The 21,252-nt window shown below is 45.3% G+C and overlaps 1 protein-coding gene across 1 annotated transcript; it reads right to left on the bottom strand.

Moving 5' to 3' along the window:
* Window positions 1-414: 414 nt before the first annotated feature.
* On the bottom strand, window positions 415-20,790 carry LOC144524631 (N-alpha-acetyltransferase 15, NatA auxiliary subunit-like). Its single transcript, XM_078261022.1, is given in 21 exon segments — window positions 415-1,069; window positions 1,072-1,156; window positions 1,300-1,397; window positions 3,322-3,465; window positions 4,043-4,141; window positions 4,292-4,400; window positions 5,979-6,172; window positions 6,876-7,089; window positions 7,752-7,880; window positions 8,689-8,841; window positions 9,507-9,676; window positions 9,798-9,870; window positions 9,970-10,076; window positions 11,765-11,860; window positions 12,365-12,484; window positions 12,944-13,097; window positions 14,394-14,528; window positions 15,684-15,841; window positions 17,012-17,116; window positions 19,365-19,449; window positions 20,574-20,790. Coding segments are annotated over 21 exon segments (2,796 nt in total). The 5' UTR covers window positions 20,628-20,790; the 3' UTR covers window positions 415-755.
* Window positions 20,791-21,252: the final 462 nt, after the last annotated feature.

The raw sequence follows: 21,252 nt of genomic DNA, 5'->3' as shown, positions 1-21,252 counted from the left end.
CATAAACTCCAGTACTTTCCGATACCAGCATTTTAAGCAGTATCGGAGGCTTTTCCGATACTGGTATCAGTACGGTTACAGCTCTAGTTTTAATGGAATACCTCGGAGCTCCCCCCCCCCCCATCAGGATCAAACCGAAGAGATGCAGACAAGCGAGGAGATCAGTATGAAGTCTTGGGAGTCACACATGGCACAACTCCTGTCCTGCATGTCCTCTCATCGTCCTCTTTTCGTGTTGGAAGCAGGCAGTGCCCCCGTGTGGCAGAGCAGAGAACGAGCAGCTGGTTACTACAACTTCCCTTGAACATCAGCATTTGCCCTTTTTCTGTCCCGTTTAGTTTTTTTGGCAAACAGCAGCTCACATTCTGAACAACAACACTTTCCAACATCACCAGCACTAGCACAATGGTACCGTTTGGTTTTGCAAACATTGTTTTATTAATCCATTTGTCAGTTTGTAATATATAAATTACTTTTAAAAACGTGAGAAGCAGATGCACCTACAAGAAGGACATGGCGTGAAAACACAGGAGTTATAGAAAACCTAGACTGTGTTTACAGGAGCCATCTTAGCCATCCAATGTCCACTTTTCCCAGATCCTCTTTTTGCCTCCCCATACTGTATTTATCCGTTTTTTTTTTTTTTTTTTTTTTTACAGAACTGTGGACAGGGCCATTTTTAATGTTTAAAAAAAGTTCTATGGGCATCGCCTTCCTCCATGTGCCAGCTCCCTTTCCCGTCTCTCCTGTGGCGCTCAGTCCATCCAGATCAGTGCAACGTAGGGGCGACACACAGCAGCCATAGCCCAGGGACTGGAGGGGTGGGAGGGGGTGGGGGGGCGGGGTATGGGGAAATGGTTGTGTTGGCGGACTAAGGCGTCTGGCAGCAGGTTCGCACCTCCTCTTCCTCGTCGTCTCTTTTCGTCCGAGCTCACATTTCGTTCGCCATGTCGTCGTGCTCTCCTGCCGATAGATCGCCGTTGGCACTGATCGTGTTGGCACTGATCGCGGTGTTGTTGTCTTGGTAACCGGGAGGCATGAAGGCCAGGCTGTAGGGGTAGACCTTTTGGCAGGCGGATCGGTAAGCCTCAGCAGCCTTCTGCTGGCCCTCGCCCAGCTGCCCGTCACGCAAAGCCTCCAGCACCTCAGTGCAGATCTGCGCACACACACACACACACACACACACACACACACACACACTCACACTCAGTTTATGTGCATTATGGTGGACATGTTCTAAACCAAAGGCTGCAGGTGTTTGATATCTGGTACTGTAGTTGTTGGGAAATGATCACAGACCTGGATGCTTCTTCCAGACAGTGACTCGTCCAGGGCCGTAGCGATCTCACAGGCCATGTTATCAGAGGAAGGCTCCAGGTACACCATCATCTTAGCAGCTGGCAATACAAGAGAGAGACACTTGCTTCAAAACCATAGCCCCTATAGATATTAGGGGTGGAACGGTACATGTATTCGTATTGAACCGAAACGGTACGGGCGTCTCGGTTCGGTGCATGAATTTACACGGTATAAAAATAAATAAAACTCACGTGCAACTGAATTACTGTAATGCAGAACTAATGTAATGCGGAACTACTGTTAGATACGCGGGTTCTTTAGGGACACCTAATCTGTAGCCTTACACCGCCTTAGCTCTGAAGCTAGCCGAGCTCCGCCTGTGTTCGCAGTTTTAGTGAGTCAGATAGCAGCACTAAGGACGAGTATGGCGAGTGGTGGCGAGGACCCGCCGGCCTCTTTAAGATCGCAAGTTTGGAAAAACTTTGGTTTCCCCGTCAGTTACAGGCGAGAGAGTGGTGGATAAGACTGCTGTTGTAGATTAGTGTTACGTTTCCAGCGTCGCGGCTCCGAACCGTAACGTTAGTTGGGACAGACGCCTCGTTTCTTCAGGCTAACTACATTAGCTTTAGCCAGGCAGGGAGCAGCTTTCTGCGGTGAAAAATGGCCGGGAGACGTCGCGTTAACGTTGCATTAATCAGGTGATTTAGTTCGTCTTTCCAGAGAACAGAGATGCTGTATTTTCAGTTTTATAGCTGATTGTCTTATTTTGTTTACAAGTTACAGATGGAGTCTGGAGATGATGTGGGGTACTTATTTACTGTTTACATCTTACTTTACACACTTCAGGCTGTTGCAGCTAGCTCAGGGGAGAGACCGTATGACACCAGGTGGTACAGCCTGAGACAATAAAAAAAAGAAAAAAAAATTGCCTTTTGCTTTTCCCTCCATTGTACCGAACCGTGATGTCTGAACCGAGGTATGAACCGAACCGTGACTTGTGTGTACCGTTCCACCCCTAATAGATATGCACCTTGTCGCAAATCTTTTGGCAATCTTACATGTTGGCCTCAAGCGCCCAAGTTGCTTTCACATAAAAGTCACAACAGCAGTGTTACCAGGTCGGGCCTCGCACCCTGGCAAAGGTCTGAATTAAATGCCGTCATGTTAATATTACGGCTGCAAGTTTGAAAGTTGTGTTGTTCATTATAAGAAAAAGAAAAAAAAACGATGCAGCAGACTCAGAGATATGGTCTTTAACACATTCTTCTTCCTTTGTCTAAACCTAGTGCCTACATTACCCACAATGCAACGTGTCCACTGACAGTTGGGTCAGAGGTTTAGGTGTAGTAGCGGCTAATGTAGCCTGGAGCCTCTGGCCTGCAGCAGAGATGAGCAGCGGGCTACAGAGGAGTGGTAAGACCACTTCTTTCCAACTCCATACCTCCAGATTGTTTTCATTTTCAAAACTTGCCTTTAGACCCAAACGACGCTGACTCAAGTGACATCACTTGAGGGCAATCATCAGACTTCACACAGCTCCATCTGGAGACACTTAAGGCTTTATACTACACATTTCAGCCCCTGTCACACATGCACTGCAAACCTGAACTCGTCTAGACATTACCTGGCGGAACTGAACGCCAAAACGCAGTTGTCTGAATCAGTTGGACCGGACATCAAACAGAGTTTACCCTGCCAGTTCGCTACTACACGGACCCCATTTGTGAATAGAGCTGCTCATTGTGAAGAAGGGTGATTTACACAAAGACGCCAACGAAAATGTCTTGACGACGTGATTAGTGAACTTCTGTCAGACAAATTCAAGGAGCGGCAAGGCACTCGGTTGTTTACGACCAAATTCTCCTGACATTGTCCAGAGTTCATTTGAGAAAATGGTTTCAATGTGTGACATTTGTGGAGTTCCCCTTTAACAAAGAATATGTTTGTATAAGCGGTTCATAACTTATGTGTGTGTGTGTGTGTGTGTGTGTGTGTGTGTGTGTGTGTGTGTGTTCTGCGTACCAGCCAGTCGGTGTGGGATGGAGTTGGAGTGTTGGCTCAAGTAGTTCTTGTTGAAGCTCTGAGGGTTGCTCTCCCCAAACAGTCTGGAGATCTCCTGCTTCAACACCGTCCTTACTGCCTCCGCCAAGTCTGCACTCTCACGCACTATACACACACACACACACACACACACACAGACAGACAGACACACACAATAATGAACCCATATGAAGCTTTAAAAATCTTAGCTCAAATCAAGTCATGTCAATCTATTGAGAAGCGCCTACAGATGTATTAGTAAATTCAAGTTAGATGGACAGTTTGAGGTTTCAGGCCTCAGATTTGAATCCAGCTCTGTGTCATGGCAGTGTGGGCAGATGAACGGTGTTTGGCTTCCCTCCGTGTCCCAGCTGAGCAGAGCAGCGGAGGTCGGGGGTTAGCGTCGTCCGGCGGATATCGGCTGCTCTGTGCACTGGTGCCACGGAGGGAAGATAAACACCGCTCATCTGCACACGCCGCCCACACAAAGATGACACAGAGCTGGATTCAAAATCGGCCACGTATCCCTTTAACCCTTTGCTGCCATCCTGACTCAAAGTGGTTGCACGCTTAGGTCACACAAGTAGAAGGTTTCTGATGTTTACATGTAGAACACCTGCCCTTTGTGTAACTGAAGCTCCTCCCCCAGTAATATGGAGCGGGCGTCACTATGAAACATCAGCTCAGTGTGCGTCATACTCGCCTCCTTTGAAGAAGCGCACTAGACACTGGTGCAGCCATGGGTTGGAAGGCTCTATGGTTACAGCTCTCTTTATTGACTGAAGCATCAGCAGGTACTTCTCTGGAGGAACGAAGAAAAACAGATCTAGTTAGTTCAAGGAAGTAATGACGCAGTTACACTCAGAACGACGGGATGCTTTCGGTTGGGACTATCGAAATGGGGGGGGGTGTGAAACGTCACGAAACGCAGCCTGGCAGTTATGGGCCTGACCTTTCCTGAAGTAGATCTCGAAGGCCAGGAGGTGAGTCTCGATCTTGTTGCGCACCAGGTTCTTCAGAGGGATCAGGAACTTCACTGCCTCCTCCAGAGGATTCTCCACCTGGTAAAAGAAGCTCATATTAAGGAATACTGTACACACGTGTGGGGATGCTGCTATTAACAGATTTCACTATTAACCGTGCTTTAAAACGTAACGATTAATTAATCGTAACGGCTCCGCTACGAGTGTTAACTGACTGCACGTTATGTGTAGGGACGGGGATCGTTAATTTGTATTGATATTGATACCATTTTTCAAGACGGCTTAATCATCCGAGTCTTTATCGATACCATTATGGATACTTTTCTATTATTTGGTGGGAAGACAAGACAATAAACTCTTAATCTTAACAGAACTATTATTGCTTTTATTGCAAAAACTGTGAGTCTGTGACTGTTCTGTCGCCGTTTTTGCGAGCTGATGAAGTGGCCCAGAGCGGTGCTCTCGGTAGCCATGGATGATTTACAGTGGGGAGGCTAGTCTTTACGCACACTGTGCTCGTAAATATTTTTTCCCGGTTCGCGCACGTATCTAGACATAACGTTATAATATTCACTAGCCTCGATAGCAGTATCGATAAGCTCGGACCTTATTGACTTCCGTGTTTTGAGAAAATTTGGAACCGCGTCCTCAAATAGAACCGGGTCTCGAGACCCGTAGCAGCGTGTGTGGTTCTCATTTAAACCTCCTTGACAACATAAACACTCGTGTGGGAGCACACGCGCTACACACGTGAAATCAAGACGCCGGTCACCGCGAGTATTGACTGTCAAAGACAAAAACATAAGTTCTGCCTCCCGACAGTTGCAGCGGGGTATTAAACCCAAGTTGATGAGCTTGTTAGCTACTTTACTGTTTGTTAGCGTTGTTGTTGAGTGTTTGTTAGCTTGTTAACGTTACCAGTTGGCTAACGTTAAGCGTGATTCATGGTTGTGCGGAGGCTCCACGCAGAGCTTCTGCCGCGGCCTATGTAAGTGGCCTGAAATTTATACTTGTGCTTGGTGTGTGCGTCAATCTCTTTAAGAGAATAGCAGGGCTTTTGTGTGTGTGTGTGTGTGTGTGTGTGTGGGGTAGAGCGAGTGAGCGGATGATGGTGATTATCTTCAGAGCGCGTAGCAACTCTAGAGTCATAGTGAGAGAAACAAAAGTCTCTCCCCTGTTCTTTCTGACCACGGTGGAAATCTGGAGCAGGAAAAGTTAACCCTCTCCTTGATTTCATGTTGTTTATGGAGAAGGAGAACCAGGAAATGAGTCGGGGGAAATGCAACGCTACCCAGCCACGGCCGAGCGGCGTGCGTCGCCACAATGTGTAGTTACATTTTGCGAGAGATGCACGTCATTTTAAGGCAGAAGCATAAATAGCCTTTAGCCTGTTTAATGTAACAGTTAAGGAGTCAGGAGCCGGCGTGCATTTACAATGAGCGAGCTGACGACAGCGTCAAACATGACACTACTTAACGTTACTTACGTTCTCTCCTTCATCCTCTATGGGACATAAGGGTGGCCTACACTTTGGATTACATTTCAATGGAAAAAGATTCCGCCTCCATTAAAAACCTATCAATAGATCAGCCATTTGACACCTTCATTCATTACGTCCTTCGGTTATAAATACTACTTCATATTATATGAGCCCACCTTGGCCAGTTTGTCTGGTACTAGCTCCTCTTTCGGCCCTCCTATCTCCTCATCATCATCCTCCTTCTTCTTCTTCTGGTTCTTTAGCTGTTTCTCTTTCTCCGCGTTCTTCTTCTCCTCTTCCAACTGGGCCTTCTTCTGCGCTCTCCGCTGTTTGTTGCGCAGTTTCTTCAGCTCCTTGTCTGTCAGATTTTCTGAAAATGAATACAATAAAATAAAGTGTTTTAAAAAGACAGTACTGTCACCAAACTGGTATCGTTTCGCAAACTCCAGCACTTTTCGGACCGAACTGTTCAAAGAACGATGGAACCACAGGAACTAAAGGAAGAACAAACTCCCTTTTGGGAATTCCTGTTTGTGTGTCTAACTGGGAAGAGCCGGTCAATTTGATTAAACATAAAAAAAATGATAATTAAAATGGATGACTCCATACAACATATGCTTCACAAGTACAACGAAAGATCGGATCTCTACTTTCATTAAATTCTGGGTGTTTTATAAACATTTTTAGCATTTGACAAATCACGGAAGGCTTGTATCATGTGGATGCAACAACAGTTTTGTTGTCATTACTTAGAATTCCTTCATAGCTTTAAAGTGGGTAGAGCAGGCGCACATATACTGAGAGGTTTATGCCTCGATGCAGAGGCCCAGGGTTCGAGTTTAGATGGGTTAGGGAGACTCAGACCACATCTGTTTTAAACATTAGCAATAAAACACTACACAAAATGTCCACCCCCTCGTCCTAACACTGTGGATCCAGTGCTTCCTTATTTTGCGATGCTTACAGACCTCGGCCTGACCGCATCACTGTCGCGCCAAAAATGCCGTTAGATAAAACCCTCTCGTGTAATACTGCTCAATTGTAACGCAGACAGACAGACACGACAGACTGACCGGTGTCTGCCTGGCTCTCCTTGCTGTCGTCAGCCAGAGGTTTGTCGTGCAGGACCAGGTAGATCTGGATGGCGGTCCGAGCGGCTCTGTAGTAGAACGGATGCTGCCGCAGGACGTCCTCCAGCTTCAGCAGGTCCACGTAGGAGCGCAACGTCATCTTCCTCATGCAGTAGGTGTGGAAGTCAAACTGGTCGTCTGTGATCTCCACAAAATGCTGATGGGAGGGAGAGAGAGAGAGAGCGAGAGAGAGAGAGAGAGAGAGAGAATGAGCCTGTGTTTAGACTAGGGTTGCACAATTAATCACAATTTTATCAAAATCGCAATATGCAGTAGCGCAATATTTAAATGCAAGGGGGGGGGGGGGTGTCCCTCTGCAGAGACATCCCGGCCTACAAATCAAATCCTACAGACAAAAATCTTTGTTTGGTACAGATTTTTCATTTTAGTATTTTTCAATGAAAATGAGAATAATGATCATTCCCTCCAATGTCGTGAATCATATCGCAATCGCAAGCCATCAGTCCAAAAATAATCGCAATTAGACATTTTTCCTCATGTGGTGCAGCCCCGGTTTAGATCTGCTGAGGTTAGAAGAATCAATGTGGAAGACAAACTCCTCTGATCATCGGAGGGCCGGTAGGAGTGATGCCAGCGGAGAACATCCAATTCAAAATGAGTGAATATTTGCAAAAAACAACAATGAAGTTGATCAGTTTGAACATTAAATATCTATATGTCTTTGTAGTGCATTCACTTGAATACAGGTTGAAAAGGATTTGCAAATCATTGTTTTTATATGCGTTTTACACGACGACGCTACTTCATTGAAAATTGGGGTTTGTATGGGGGGGGATGTTAGTTAGAGTAGAAGCTTACCCTCTCAATCTCGTGGCACTTCTTCAGGGCCTCTCCAAACTTGTTCATGGCCTTGTAGGCCAAGGCACACTCTGTCTGGAACCACATGCACTGCATCTCATTCAGGTTCTCCACTGCAGACGCCCCCTCCTGAAACAAAAACAAACACACACACACACACACACACACACACACACACACACACACACACAAATGTGATTTCCTAGACATTAAGTCTGAAATTTTCTGTAGCGGTCCCAGTAATATATATGAAGTAGCACATCACAAGACATGGCTAAGATACATTTGAGTCAAAGAATTGAGGACCTCGCAATCTGATTGGTTAATAGCCGTGATATAATAACCATTTACCAACAGCTATGACTTCTGTTTCTATTGGACAATAAGTATCACTCAGAGTCTGAGAAAACAAACTAACAAACTGATAGCTGCTGCCACGGAGGGAAGTCATCAACAGTCATTTTAACTCGCAGAAAACAGGAAATTCTTATTCTTCTGCTGCCTCGATTGGTTAGTTAGTTTGTGTTATTGTGGGCCTTTCGTTAGTGTCAAGCAAAAGAAAAGAGCCTATGCTAGCTGCTAGTGTAGGCTAACGCTACCACAGGAGGGCCTATTTTTATTTTTGTGGGGCTCTTTTCCCTTTATTCGACAGTGACAACGGATAGACAGGGAAGGGCGGAGAGAAAGAGGGGATGACACGCAGCCAAAGGGCCGCAGGTCGGATTTAATTCATTAACTTTATCAGTTATCATCAGGCAAATAAAACGCAGATACAGATCATCTGAAAAGGTTTACCCAATTTCCTCATTGAAATTGGGTATTGAATGATGGGGCCTTTTTCGATACTTGATACTGAAGAGGCAATCCGGTCGGTGCGTAAGAAGTATCGAAGTTCGGTACGCAGCCCTGTCCAATGCACACTCTCACTGTCTCTTACCCGTGTGAACTTGGCGCACATCTCCTCGGCTTCTTTGATGAGGCCGGCCTTCAGCATGTACTTGGCACACTTGGAGTTGATGAAGCGGTCGGCGGTGTCCAGGGCCTGAGCCTCGTCCATCCACCGAGCGGCTTCCTTTATGTTGCCTGCGTGCTGCAGGGCCAAGGACGCAGGGAGGAAGACAGGGCAAAGAGTCAATGCTCACCATACACGTGGGGTTTAATCATCCAACTTCTGCCAAAGTAGGGCTGAACGACGAATCGTTTTCAAATCGAAAATCGAGATTTGAAAAAAGGCGATTAGCTAATCGTGAAGACCCCGATTAAGCAATATAATTCCCCATCCCTCTCAAATAAGGATCACAAAACTCACGGATCGGAGTTTTGAGTCACGGAAGCACAAAAAAAGGGGGAATTTAAATGATTATTAAAAATGTAATAACTTTTAACAAGAATTCTTTCACCAGTAAATTGCTGTTAAAAGAGAAAAACAGATATTTTACAGGTATTTAATTAAGGTATTTTACAATAACTATGAATGCACCACGAGGTTCACCAGTTTTAAGTAAACGCAACATTTAGTCCCATGTACAAATTTAAGGATTTGTACATGTATTACATGTACAAATCCTTAAACCTTTTCAGGTGTGTTGGGACAGAGTATTCCACTGACTTATGGCCACATAAGAAAAGGATGATTTGCCAAACGAAGTCTTGCGATTGGGAATACTGCACTCTTTAGTGGCTGACCGAGTGGCTCGTGTTTTTTTTTTTCTGAGTTGACCGTAATACATTTGATGTGTATAGCTTATACTGTACCTTGTAGATCTTGGCCTTGATGAGGAAGAGCTCGATGAGTGTAGGCGTGCTGTCTATGGCGGCGTTGATGTACTCCAGAGCGAGGCTGGGTTTGTCTATGAAGTCAAAGTGCTGTGCCAGGAAATACTGTACCCACAACAGGGTGGTAGGGGGCTCCTCCTTTCCATCATCTGCGCACACAGTTTTACAAAAGTCACATAAGTTCTGCCTCTGTGTGTGATTTTGGATGGGTCAGACAAACACACTGAGGCCCATGAAGAAGGTGTCAACCCAAGAACAAGAGACACTCACCCTTTTCACTAAACATTCGACAGGTTTTTAAACAGGTTTCATAGCCAACTACTAAGTCTTCAATGGTTGTAACCTGCATGAGGGGGAAACAAATGAAATTGTTATTATTCCAGACAGGGACCGGCAGCGGCTTCAATGTGGTAGCGCGTATTTTAAATGTGACGCTGCTCACCTTTGCTTTGTCTGCGTAGAGGGATTTGAGGGTGGTGAAGACGGGGGGGCAGCCTTTGCTGAAGTTCATCCTCAGGTAGCTGTCCAGACATTCATAAAACTTCTCCCCTGGCCAGCACAACACACAGTAACAGGTACAGTAAAGTGAGATTTGTAGTGAGATGACAAGAATGTGTAGGGTTTGATCCTATTCATTGTCTAATGAACACAACAAAACATACAGTGTCCCATCCCAGTGACCCCCCCCCCCCCCCCCCCAAAAAAAAATATGTTCAGCTTTCATCAGCTGTAGTCAAATCAAGTTAATTTCATGACTCAGCTCAAATACAAAATGAATGCGTTAGCTGTTATCTGGTAGATGTGCATCGCAAGCCGGAATTTGTGCGTATGTCAATGTGTCAATCAACGTGTACTAGGGAAGCTAATTTAGAGGGGGTTTTCTGACCGATCACTAGTCTATATCGAAGACGTTTCATTTCCGGGATTGTTCAGGTGCCGCCGGGAATTCCACCCAATGTCCGTCACTTTCCGCTTTCGGTGGATTTCTGAGGACTATGGTTAACTGCTCCTCAGATCTCTGCAGGGTAAATCCAGACAGCTAGCTAGACTGTCTGTCCAATCTGAGTTTTCTGTTGCACGGCTAAAACAACTTTTGAACGTACACGTTCCACCAAAACAAGTTCCTTCCCGAGGCTGTTTTGCAGAGGCGCAGTCATTGAGTCCGGCACTTAGCACCGCCCACGACGATTGTGATTGGTTTAAAGAAATGCCAATAAACCCGAGCACGTTTTTCTCCCATCCCGGAATGCTGTGTGGACTAGCCAGACCCTCCTCCGCAGCGCTGTGGAGGAAGGTCTGGCGATGCGAGACTAACTGATCATTAACTGTTAACCTGACAAGCCGGCGACTGAGTCCCAGTTACCCCGTCTGGGAGGCTCGGGCGTTCCGTGGACAGCTGCAGACTTGTACCGGTCGTGCAGCCACACGGTTTCGTGCATTTGTCGTTGGACACGTGGGGCCACTTTCCTGGAACCGCTTGCAGGACCGACACAAGTCCGCAGCGCTCTGCGGCGTGTATGTCAACCTGTCTCCACCGCATCCCCCTGCGATGCTGTCAGCCGTGCGTCTGCCTGCCATACTCTTGTGTAGGACGGCCAATTTAACCCAACAGTCCAGTTTTTGGCATTTTATTTAGGCCTTTATTTCAGACAGGACAGCTTTAGACATGAAAGGGGAGAAAGAGAGAGGGGGGAGGGGGGGGAATGACATGCAGCAAAGGGCCGCAGGTCGGAACCGAAACCGCGGCCGCCGCGTTGAGGACCGAGCCTCTGTACATGGGCGCACACTACCAGGTGAACTACCCAGACGCCCCCGCAGAAATGTTTTTAATAACTTTTTATTTTTTATTTTTGCTTTGATAATATTGTTTTCAACTGTTTGACATATGTTGACAGTATTAATCGGTTCAAGTTCTCATTGTTGGACTAACGGTTAAACAGTTCATCGTTAACATCCCTGACGTGTACGTCTCATTAGTGGTAATTCTGTCTGTACTTTTACTATATTAGCTGAGTGCACATGTTACTTCCTTCCCTGTACATTTTAGCCAGGTAGTGGGTCCGGTAAGTTATAGTACATTTGTTTTCTCAGGTTGTGAGTGGGGGGTAATGACAAAGCAAACTACATCTGCTGACGAAGACCACAAACTCACCATGACCATTGAGAAAAAGAAAATCAAAAATATCACTGCTGCCACACTGACTGCATGGTGCTGCTGCAGGCTGCACTGTGTGTACCTGTGAGGAAACTAAGAGGCAGTCTTCGGGGAACCAGGCCTTTAGGAAACTTCACCCAGGAGTCCTCATAAATCTTCTGGCGATCCTCTACACCTCCTGGACATACACACGCACACACACACACGCACGCACACACGTGCACACACGCACACAGTGGAAGAAGAATAACGTGTTACCGTCTTTTCACTGTAGCTCAGCACAGAAAGACTGTCTGTGTAAACACTAAGAGGGAATTAAGGACTTAAACAGCTTCATTTTCGATTGATACATTTAGATCTGATCAAACTCAGACTGCTGATGCCTCATTTTGGCTTCAGCTAAAGTTTGGGGTGTATTTCTTTACACAAAAGAGGACTGTGGATTAGCGCTGCAGAAGCCACATATTGACTTAAAATAAACGTTGAAATACTTTTTCTGCAGTTGTTGTGGGTTTTGTGCCCCTTCGCTTCCATTGGAAGGACGTTGAGAAGGGATCTCCTAATAGACACACCCTAAACTGGTGACTCTGAGAGAATGTTAATCCTGGTACAGCCCTAATAAATAGCTTCAGTATAACTACATCCATCCATCATATTGTGTGGGCCTGAGGATAGGGTTCACCTGGCTTTAAGGCCTTTTCCAGGCCACGGTAGTAGGCCCAGTTCTCAGGGTTCCTCTCCTGGAGTCTGCTGTAGACATCGGAAGCTTCCTCGGGCCTCTCCAGCTTCAGCAGAAGCTCTCCTGCACGCACACGCACACACACACAACATCTTAATATGCTTTTCTTTGTGTTACTAGGTGTGTTAGGTACTTTCAATTAGGGTTCAAAATGAACTTTTTTTTGCCCACCACCAGAAAATGGCTAGTGAATGTTCAAATTCAACCAGCCAATCAATAGATTGCCATTATTTTTTTTTGGGCTGGTGAGTAACGCAAATCTACCAGCCACTTACATATTTAACCGGCATTTGGCTGGTGGATGGTGCTAATTTTGGACCCTGCTTTCAACATTAACTAAGCACAATGTTTGTGTTATATAAATTATGAAGCAGGTCTGAAATATGAAGAGGGCCCCGTTAGCCAGTTTAAATTCTTTTACACATTCTGTCCGAGCTGGAGAACTGAACCTTTCCAGGCCCTCTGCCTCAACACACGATCTGGGTAACCAGTGTCGCCGTCTGAACGACAGCAGCCACCCACCTCTCGTCTCCTCCACAGCCAGTTTGTCACAGATCTGTTTCTCGTAGTTGTTGAGGTGATCGAGGGCCTCCTTGTGCAGGCCGGCCTCCCTCAGAACCTGGTTCTGATAAAGCAGCAGTTCGCTGTACTCGTAGTCCACCTTGTCTGGAGACGTCTGGACAAACACACAGACACAGAGAAGGGAAAGGGGTAAAAACGTGTGAGTGGAGCATCCTTGAGTGGACTTTGTTGCCCTTGCTAATGAGCAACACCAGGAGTGTTAGCTCAGGAAAGTCGTTCTAGCTCCACTCTTAAAGCTTTAGTGCGTAACTTTTTGATATTAATAAACGTCTGAATGAGTTGCTACAAAGCTAATTAAGACTATCAGCCCCACACAACTCTCTCTGTGTTTCTCTCATGTTCAGAAGACTGTGGCGAGTTATGCGCGCAGAAACTCGAGTGAAGATAATCTGAAGAGTCCATCATGTTTGTTTTTAATCCTCCGTGTCCTCCTTGGTTACTAGCAACTGCGTGGAGGAGGGGTGGGGGGCGGTGCGCGATCACGGAAGGCTTGTATCATGTGGACGCGCCGACAGTGTTGTTGTCAATACTTAGAATTCCTCATGGGGGCGACAGAAACTACGCACTATAGCTTAAAGATACCCTAATCTGTTAGGAGTTCCCAGCAGGTGGCATACGTCCACTACAAGCTAGGGCTGGGCAATGTAACGATATTATATCGATATCGTCATAGGATACTAGATACTATATAGTCTTAGAGTTTGGATATCTCAATATCGCAATATGGCATAGGTGTCGTCTTTTCCTGGTTTTACAGGCTGCATTACAGTAAAGTGGTCATTTTCTTACCAGACTGTTCTTGGCTGTTCTCTTATTTACTTACTACACTTAGTAGTTTTATCCACATTACTGATGAATATTTATGACAAATCTCATTGTGTAAATATTTTGTGAAAAGAACAAATTGTCAACTAGGGCTTGGCGATATAGAGAAAATCAGATATCAGGATATTCTTGACCACATATATCGATATTGCGACGATATTGTAGGGTTTACTATTGGTGCTTTCACAAAATATATATTTTTTTTTACAATGAGATTTTAGATAATGTGGTAGTTTAACAGTTTCAAGTGATATATACTGACTGTGTTTACATGCATGCACAGAAATAGTGTGATGTTAAAACAAATCGTAGTATAATTGGATATCCCAATATATGAGTTCATCACAATAAGATTCCATCGACAGATGATACATTATCAGATTGAATTATCGCCCAGTCCTATTGTCAAGCCTACAATATCATCTTGATATCGAGGTATTTGGTTATTAATATGGTTGATATTTGATTTTCTCCATATCGCCCAGCCCTACTACAAGCATGACTCAGTATAATATACACACAAATTCTGTACAGGCCCGTTGAGTCGCCTGTAGCTCTGGCCTACCTGTTGCGTTTTGCGGAACTCCTCAACAATCTTGGCAGCCATCTCAAAGTCCTCCAACAGGTGATAGGCGACAGCATAACCGATCCACGAGGCCCGCTGGGCTGGGCGGAGCTGCAGCAGCTGGTACCGAGTCTCCTGGAGAGAGACGGAGAAAGACCATCATAGCACACAGAACTGTAAGCAACTAGGTTTTTGTCTGTTATTGCAGTGTGTCTACCATTGACTTGTACTGGTCAGTCAACCCGTCCTCGGTCAATCTTCACCATCTAACCCCTATTTTCAACCGGGCACGTCTGCGCTGTGTTCTGGAGGCGCCGCGACCCCCCCCCCGCAAACAATTGCGGCCATTCAAGTCAATGCTTGATTTTTCAGCCCACGCGTACCGGCGCGATTCCGAAGCGTGCGTGAAGTAGGGTTGGGTACCGAAACCCGGTTCCACAATGGAACCGGCTCCTACGCAAGCGGTAGGAATCGGACCGGATTAGAACGTAAATTTCGGTTCCACTTAATGCGTCGACTGAAACATTTCCCTCTGTCACTCCGAAACGGACGTAAAAATATCACGCTCTCTCTGTAGTCTACCGTTAGCTAGCTACCGTAAATGTAGGCTACTTTTAAAATGCCATATTTCCCCTCTGGTCTCACCAAAACGGACGTAAAAGCATATTAACCATTCACTGCACGTGATCGCTAGTAAACATGTTACACCTACAAGAATCGGTTTAGGAATCGGAATCGTTTTAAAAGTACCGGTTCGGCATCGGAATAGTAAAAATCCACACGATACCCAACCCTAGGGTGAAGCGGCTCTAAATCTAAAGACACGCGCCAGGTCTATTTTTACGCGGGCCGCAGGTCGTTCACCAGGAAGTAGAACGGCGAGAGCATCCAGTCATTTCACCAAAAGACCCCCCCCCCCAATATCGTATATGTCGTGGCCGGGTTAGCTCAGTTGGTAGAGCAGGCGCACATATATATAGGTTTACTCCTCGACGCAGCAGCTGCGGGGTCGACTCCGACCTGCGGCCCTTTGCTGCATGTCATTCCCCCCCCTCTTGCTCCCATTTCATGTCTTCATCTGTCCTGTGGAAAAAAAAAGGCCTAAAAATGCCCCAAAAAAAATGATCTTTGAATATCGTCTCCTCTACAACACCACGGACGGCGGGAGACACACACGCACGCTTGCCCCACAACCCCTTCATCCATTCCCTTCCTGCATCCCTCCATCCGGGCGTTTTTATCTGGAATGTTCTTTAAACACACACATCTCCTCTCTCTGGCGACCCTCACCCTGTATCCCTCCAGGTCTCTCATCTGGATCTGCAGCAGGGAGAGGTCTCGCAGGATCTGCAGGTTGTCCTTGTCCCACTTCAGAGCGTTGCGGTAACACTTGATGGCCTCGTCGTACTTCTTGTCGGAGCGCTGCAGCAGGCCGTACACATGCCAGCCTGGAGGGAGAGCGAGTTCAGGAAGCAAACACTCCTGCAGGTGTTTTTAAATTGTACTTGTAAACTGTAACAAACACACACAGAAATGAAAAGACTGGAAGAATTTAAAGACTCGTTAAGACCTCAACAAAAGAGCGGCCAAGCAGAAATTAGATCAAAGAGCAAGTTCAAGGTGTTTCTGAGTTAAAGCTCTGACACACCAACCCGACGGCCATCCGCCGGAAGAAAAGGCAGTCGGACTGATCAGTCGGCTCCCCGAGTTGGTCAAGAAAGTGCCTCGGGAACACACCGAAGCGACGCCGACTTGAGCGTACGTTCTGCGCGTGCGCGAGACGTAATACGTCTCCATAACAGCAGGCGGTCGCTAATCTGTATCGTCGCCCAAAAAATTAAAACCGGAAATGACGGAACAGCTCTCTAGACCTAGTAAACACAGAGCACGCGGTCGTCAGTCACTGTTTTCATCATTGAGCGTCGATAGTTGTCAAGAAGGATCGTTGCCGCCATTACTCGCTGAACGGAAGAAAATACGATGGCTGGTAATAAGAAGATACTGGCGTTGTCAGCTGTCGGGCTTCTTCTTGTGGAAGAAGCACTGATTCGCTAGTCGAGGGCTAGCACTCCACCAATCAGATCGGTCCTCGAGTCCGACTGCCCACTGGCCGATTCAACCAGTCAAATCGGCCAAAATGGACGCCGACGGCTCCTCCGACTGACGACGGCACGGAACACACCGAACAGACTCGGGTCACCGACCTCGCCAGACTGTCCGACGGCCGATATTCGGGTTGGTGCGTCAGCGCCTTTAGGGCTGCTCGATTATGAAAGAAATTAAATCATCATTACGATTATTTTTGGTCAATATTGAAGTCACGATTATTTAACACGATTACTCATTGACTTTTGGAAAGACGTTGCATTTACTGAACTTAACAAACAGAACACAAGATGAAATAAGAGTTTACCTGCAAAACATCATGTGCAAAATAATAGTTTTTCTCGAGTACATTGTTTTAGCGATCGCTGCGGGCCGTAATCGCGACTGTGATTAAAATTCCATTAATTGCCCAGCCCTATTCAAAGTGAATCAGCAGATGTTGTGCCTAGCTGAATTTGAGTGTCAAACTGAAACTGAAATGTGGGCGCCCTGAGGGGCTGACGGAAGGATACAGACGTGGCTCTTGAGGTCGTTGCGTAAGCCTCGTCTCACCAGCTCATAGGCCTCCTCCTTCTTGCCCAGACAGTTGAGGGTTAAACCCTTCATGGCCAGCGTCTCTGGAGCACAAAGCAGGGGTGGGAAAGAGATGAGCGGGACATTCAGGGACATGAGATGTCAAGACAGGGGCAGCTTCCTCCACTTTTATACCCAATTTATTGAGACTGTTTATGTAAATGACGTCCAGGGAGGCACAGTGGCACAATGCAGCATTTTACTTAAAAACACAGAGCGGACTGTGATTCCCCACGCCAGAGGACCAGTGAAGAGAAATGACACAGGGCTAACAGCAGGCAGCCAGTGTTCTGCCCTTTCTTCAGACTGGCCAATCAATGTTGTCTCTTTCAGTACATCATTTCCTCACTTGACATTTAGTTGGATCCCTGCTCTAATCAGATACATTGTGAAAAAAAAATGGGACTTGAATGTTGGTGTTCGTTACAAGTTGCCACAATACTCGTTTTGTTGCAAGTTGTACAAGTTGCTTGCTCGATATTCCCAAATTTGACACATTTCAAAGAGGTTTTATATCAGAAATTTGGGTTTCAACCAAGCGAATTATCAAAAAAATAATAATAACTTGGATGGTTTCATAGAACCATTACTCTTCACAAGTAAAATAAATGATCAGTTCACTACTTTCATTGAATGTGGGTGTTTGATTCGATTTTATAGCAACTGGAAGAAAAAAAAATTATGAAAGAAAGTAAAAGTAACTAAAGATTAGGAAAAAAAGCTGCAAAAACGTTGAAAAAAAGTGACAAAAAAATCTGGAAAAGATACAAAAAGTGTCAATAAAGTCGACGAAAACGTAAAAAAAAACGAGTTTGAATTTAATTTTACATTTTGACCCAGAAAAACAAACAGTTGCACGGTCGACGGGAAGACAACACAAGGGTTACGTTTTCAATAATCAATATTTTTATATTTACGATTGATTAGATGGCTATGTGTAATAAGAAAAGGGCCCCTTGTAGTGACCGAAAATTACAACCCAACTCTGCAATTCCCTTCAGCTTTACAGAGCTTTTTTTTCTTAGCATTTTAGCTAATTGTTTTTTGGCATCCAGACACTGACCATTTACACACAGTGTATTCACATGAACTGATGAAATGTCTTGCACAACTTTGCAGCTTACTTCTCAGTATATAATAAGGTTGCTGGTCAGCTAAACGGAACAGGTCCGAGTAGTAATAAAGTACTAGGCACTATTAAGAAAAAAATAGTACGGCATGACAGATATACCTATTTAAAATCCCGCCACTGTTGCATCTTGAGGCTAACAAAGCCTGAACAACTAAAAAAACGCAATGGCAAATATCACGACTAGAGGCAGACCGTTCTATTCGGCCGATCACAGCTTATCACAGATACATCAGTATCACTGCATACATTATCTGTTAAGTAGTCTGGAGCAACGAAAGTACATATACAGGATAAAGCCTGACGCGTCCAGCGCATGACCTCCCGCTCTCTGCGTGTTGTCGTTCTCCAAATTCCTTCACTACGGGAAACGGCAACAAACTACGAGCTAGCAAGCTACACGCTGAAAATGGCAAGTTTTGAAGAAAACTTCGATCGTGCAACACGGCAGGCCTGCTTGGTTTTTTTTCGGTGGTTGTAAAGATTTACAAAGAATACGTTTACAGCGGTTCCTCTCTGTCTGGGACATTTTGGGACTGATTGAGGCGGCTGTGGCTCAGTGGTAAAGCGGTCGCCTGCCAATCGGAAGGTTGGTGGTTCGATCCCTGGTGGTTCGATGTCGAAGTGTCCATGGGAAAGACTTGTTCCACCAGTGTATGAATGTGTGTGAATGGTTTATGTACTATGTAAAAGAGTAATCGTTTAGACTAGAAAAGCGCTATAAAAACAGTCCATATAAAAAACAGTCCATTGGTGGGATTGCTGTGGACGAAATACACACAGCGATACACTGATAAGAGCAAATGAGTTTTAACCATGTATCCAGCTAATTGAAAATAGCTCACGTTACTGTACAGAACCACAGTCGCTGCGTATATAACTTAGTGCCGCCCAAGACGATTGTGATTGGTTTTAAGAAATGCAAACAACCCATCTCTCCTATCCTAGAATGTATGTGTGGTGTAGCCAGACCTTACTAGATAGAGATAGAGCTATCAAAAGTAAGCTAGTCTTGCTTGATAAGTAACAAGATACTGCAGTAGAGAAGTGCCAAAGATATGTTTGAGGTAGATTAGAAACAGGCATGCCATCACATTCAGTTTATCCACAAGAGAGGACTGACGAGGTTGTCGTGTGGGGGCAAGTCAAGTAGATTGTCTTACCTCCATGTTCAGCAAACTTTGGGTTGCCCAGGATCTGTTTGCAGAACTTGAGGCCGTTTCTGTACTGCTTGTGTTCGTAGCATCTCTGCAACAGAAGACAGAGCAGACTTTACATCAAGCGTTTGAGGCCAACAGACTGCCCTTCTACCGCTGCACTAATCCTCAGAGAGCCAGGTTGAAGTGCGAAAAAAAGACATTAACAATTGCTGAATGCCAACACTGTGTTCCGGTGACCAGTAGAAATAACTGGTCCTTCCTGCTGCGAGCGAGCAAAGCATCACACACACCAAACATTGCCAGTCCAGTCAGCATGAGATTGTGGCACAGAAGAAACAGAACTTGAGATAAGAGCCTTGATGATGGGAGGGCTTTGGACAAAATGAAATCAGACAAGCGACCAGATGGATGTGACTGGCTCAGGCATCAGGAGTTCAGAGCCCCCCCAGTAGAAATCATGCCAACTCCCACAAAAAAAATGCACTAAGGTCCCTGACTGAGTAGGGAGAACACACTCCCAATACCCAAGAGTAGTGGTATACATTATTAGAATGATACTGTTAAGTCAATATTTTTAAATTAACACTTGACTTTAACAGTTTTTGACATATGCCGAATTTAATGTGGCATCAACTGATTTATTTAGAGACTTAAGCTTTCACGTCCATGTTATATTGCAAAGAAGCGAAAGTAAGTTAAGCTCTTAACTTCGAAATTACTGAATGAAATCAGGCTCGCGGTATGTGCTTAACTGAATTGCTCGAACTAAGGACAACTATTTTGGCCGCACATACAAGAACAGTGTTCAACAACTTTATTGACAGTGAAGACGAATACGTTTTCCAAACTGCAACTTTTAACTAGAAAGCTAACGTCAACTCTCCACCTAAGTTGTGTGGCTGTCATGTGTCCAGCAGCTTTGTTATTGATTGTAACGTTACTTTGGATGTGTTGCCAAGGCCGGCGCATAGCTAGGACACCACACGACAGGTTGCTGCAAACTAACGTGATGCTGTCTCCTTAATTGCAGTGTTATAATAACTGAGATATGCTATTCGAAATGCGTTTGGTAAAATTAATATGTTGGTTAATTCATTAGCGACTCCCTAGCTAACGTTACATGCTCTGACTGCTAGCTAACTTACAACTGACGGCTACTTGGCAAACTAGCATTAGCCAGCAAGCTGACGTGATCTCAGGCATTTAGCCTACCAATATTCTCTTGAAGAGAGCATTCTCCTTCGGCGGTAGAGTGATTGTGGGCATTTTGTTGGCTTCCTATGCCTCTCTCGGTTCACACATGAATAATATCCTCTTGGAGTCAGAGATCCTGGACTGTTTCAGTATCTTCAGGCTCCTATCTCTCACGTGTTGAAGCCAAGCCGAGGCCCCCCTTCCGAGCAAAATGGCCGATATGTGCTTCTCCTCCGGGTCAGGCTGCTCTCTGAGTCTGCGTGTCAAACACGGGCAAGCAGGGCTAACATGTAACGCTAACGTTATGTGACTGATAGTCTTCTGACAGGAATGACATGACACGGCTTTATTTTTTATAATACATATAATAAAATGTATCCGGATATGTTCTAAATTATACAACTTTTTATGTTGGATGGAAATGGTGCCAGTACGCTCCTAGCTGTGTGCACTGGTTGGCTCAAAAGTTGCTCACCAAATTCCATTGACATTTCTACAAATTTAACACTGCCTTGCTTTTCGGCAAATGATCACACTTGGTGGAGTATAGAATATTTTACTCATTATTTGAATAGCTTGTAAAAGTAGGCACGATGATTACTCACCAAACATTAGTTTGTTTAATTAAAATCACGTTTTTAGAATGAGGGCGAGGTATAAAAAACATGGTTCATTTTCTAATGGAATTTGGTTCAAT

This window comes from Sander vitreus, chromosome 10, assembly GCF_031162955.1.
Source record: "Sander vitreus isolate 19-12246 chromosome 10, sanVit1, whole genome shotgun sequence".
NCBI lineage: Eukaryota > Metazoa > Chordata > Actinopteri > Perciformes > Percidae > Sander > Sander vitreus.
This window is presented reverse-complemented; position numbering and strand designations above follow the sequence as displayed.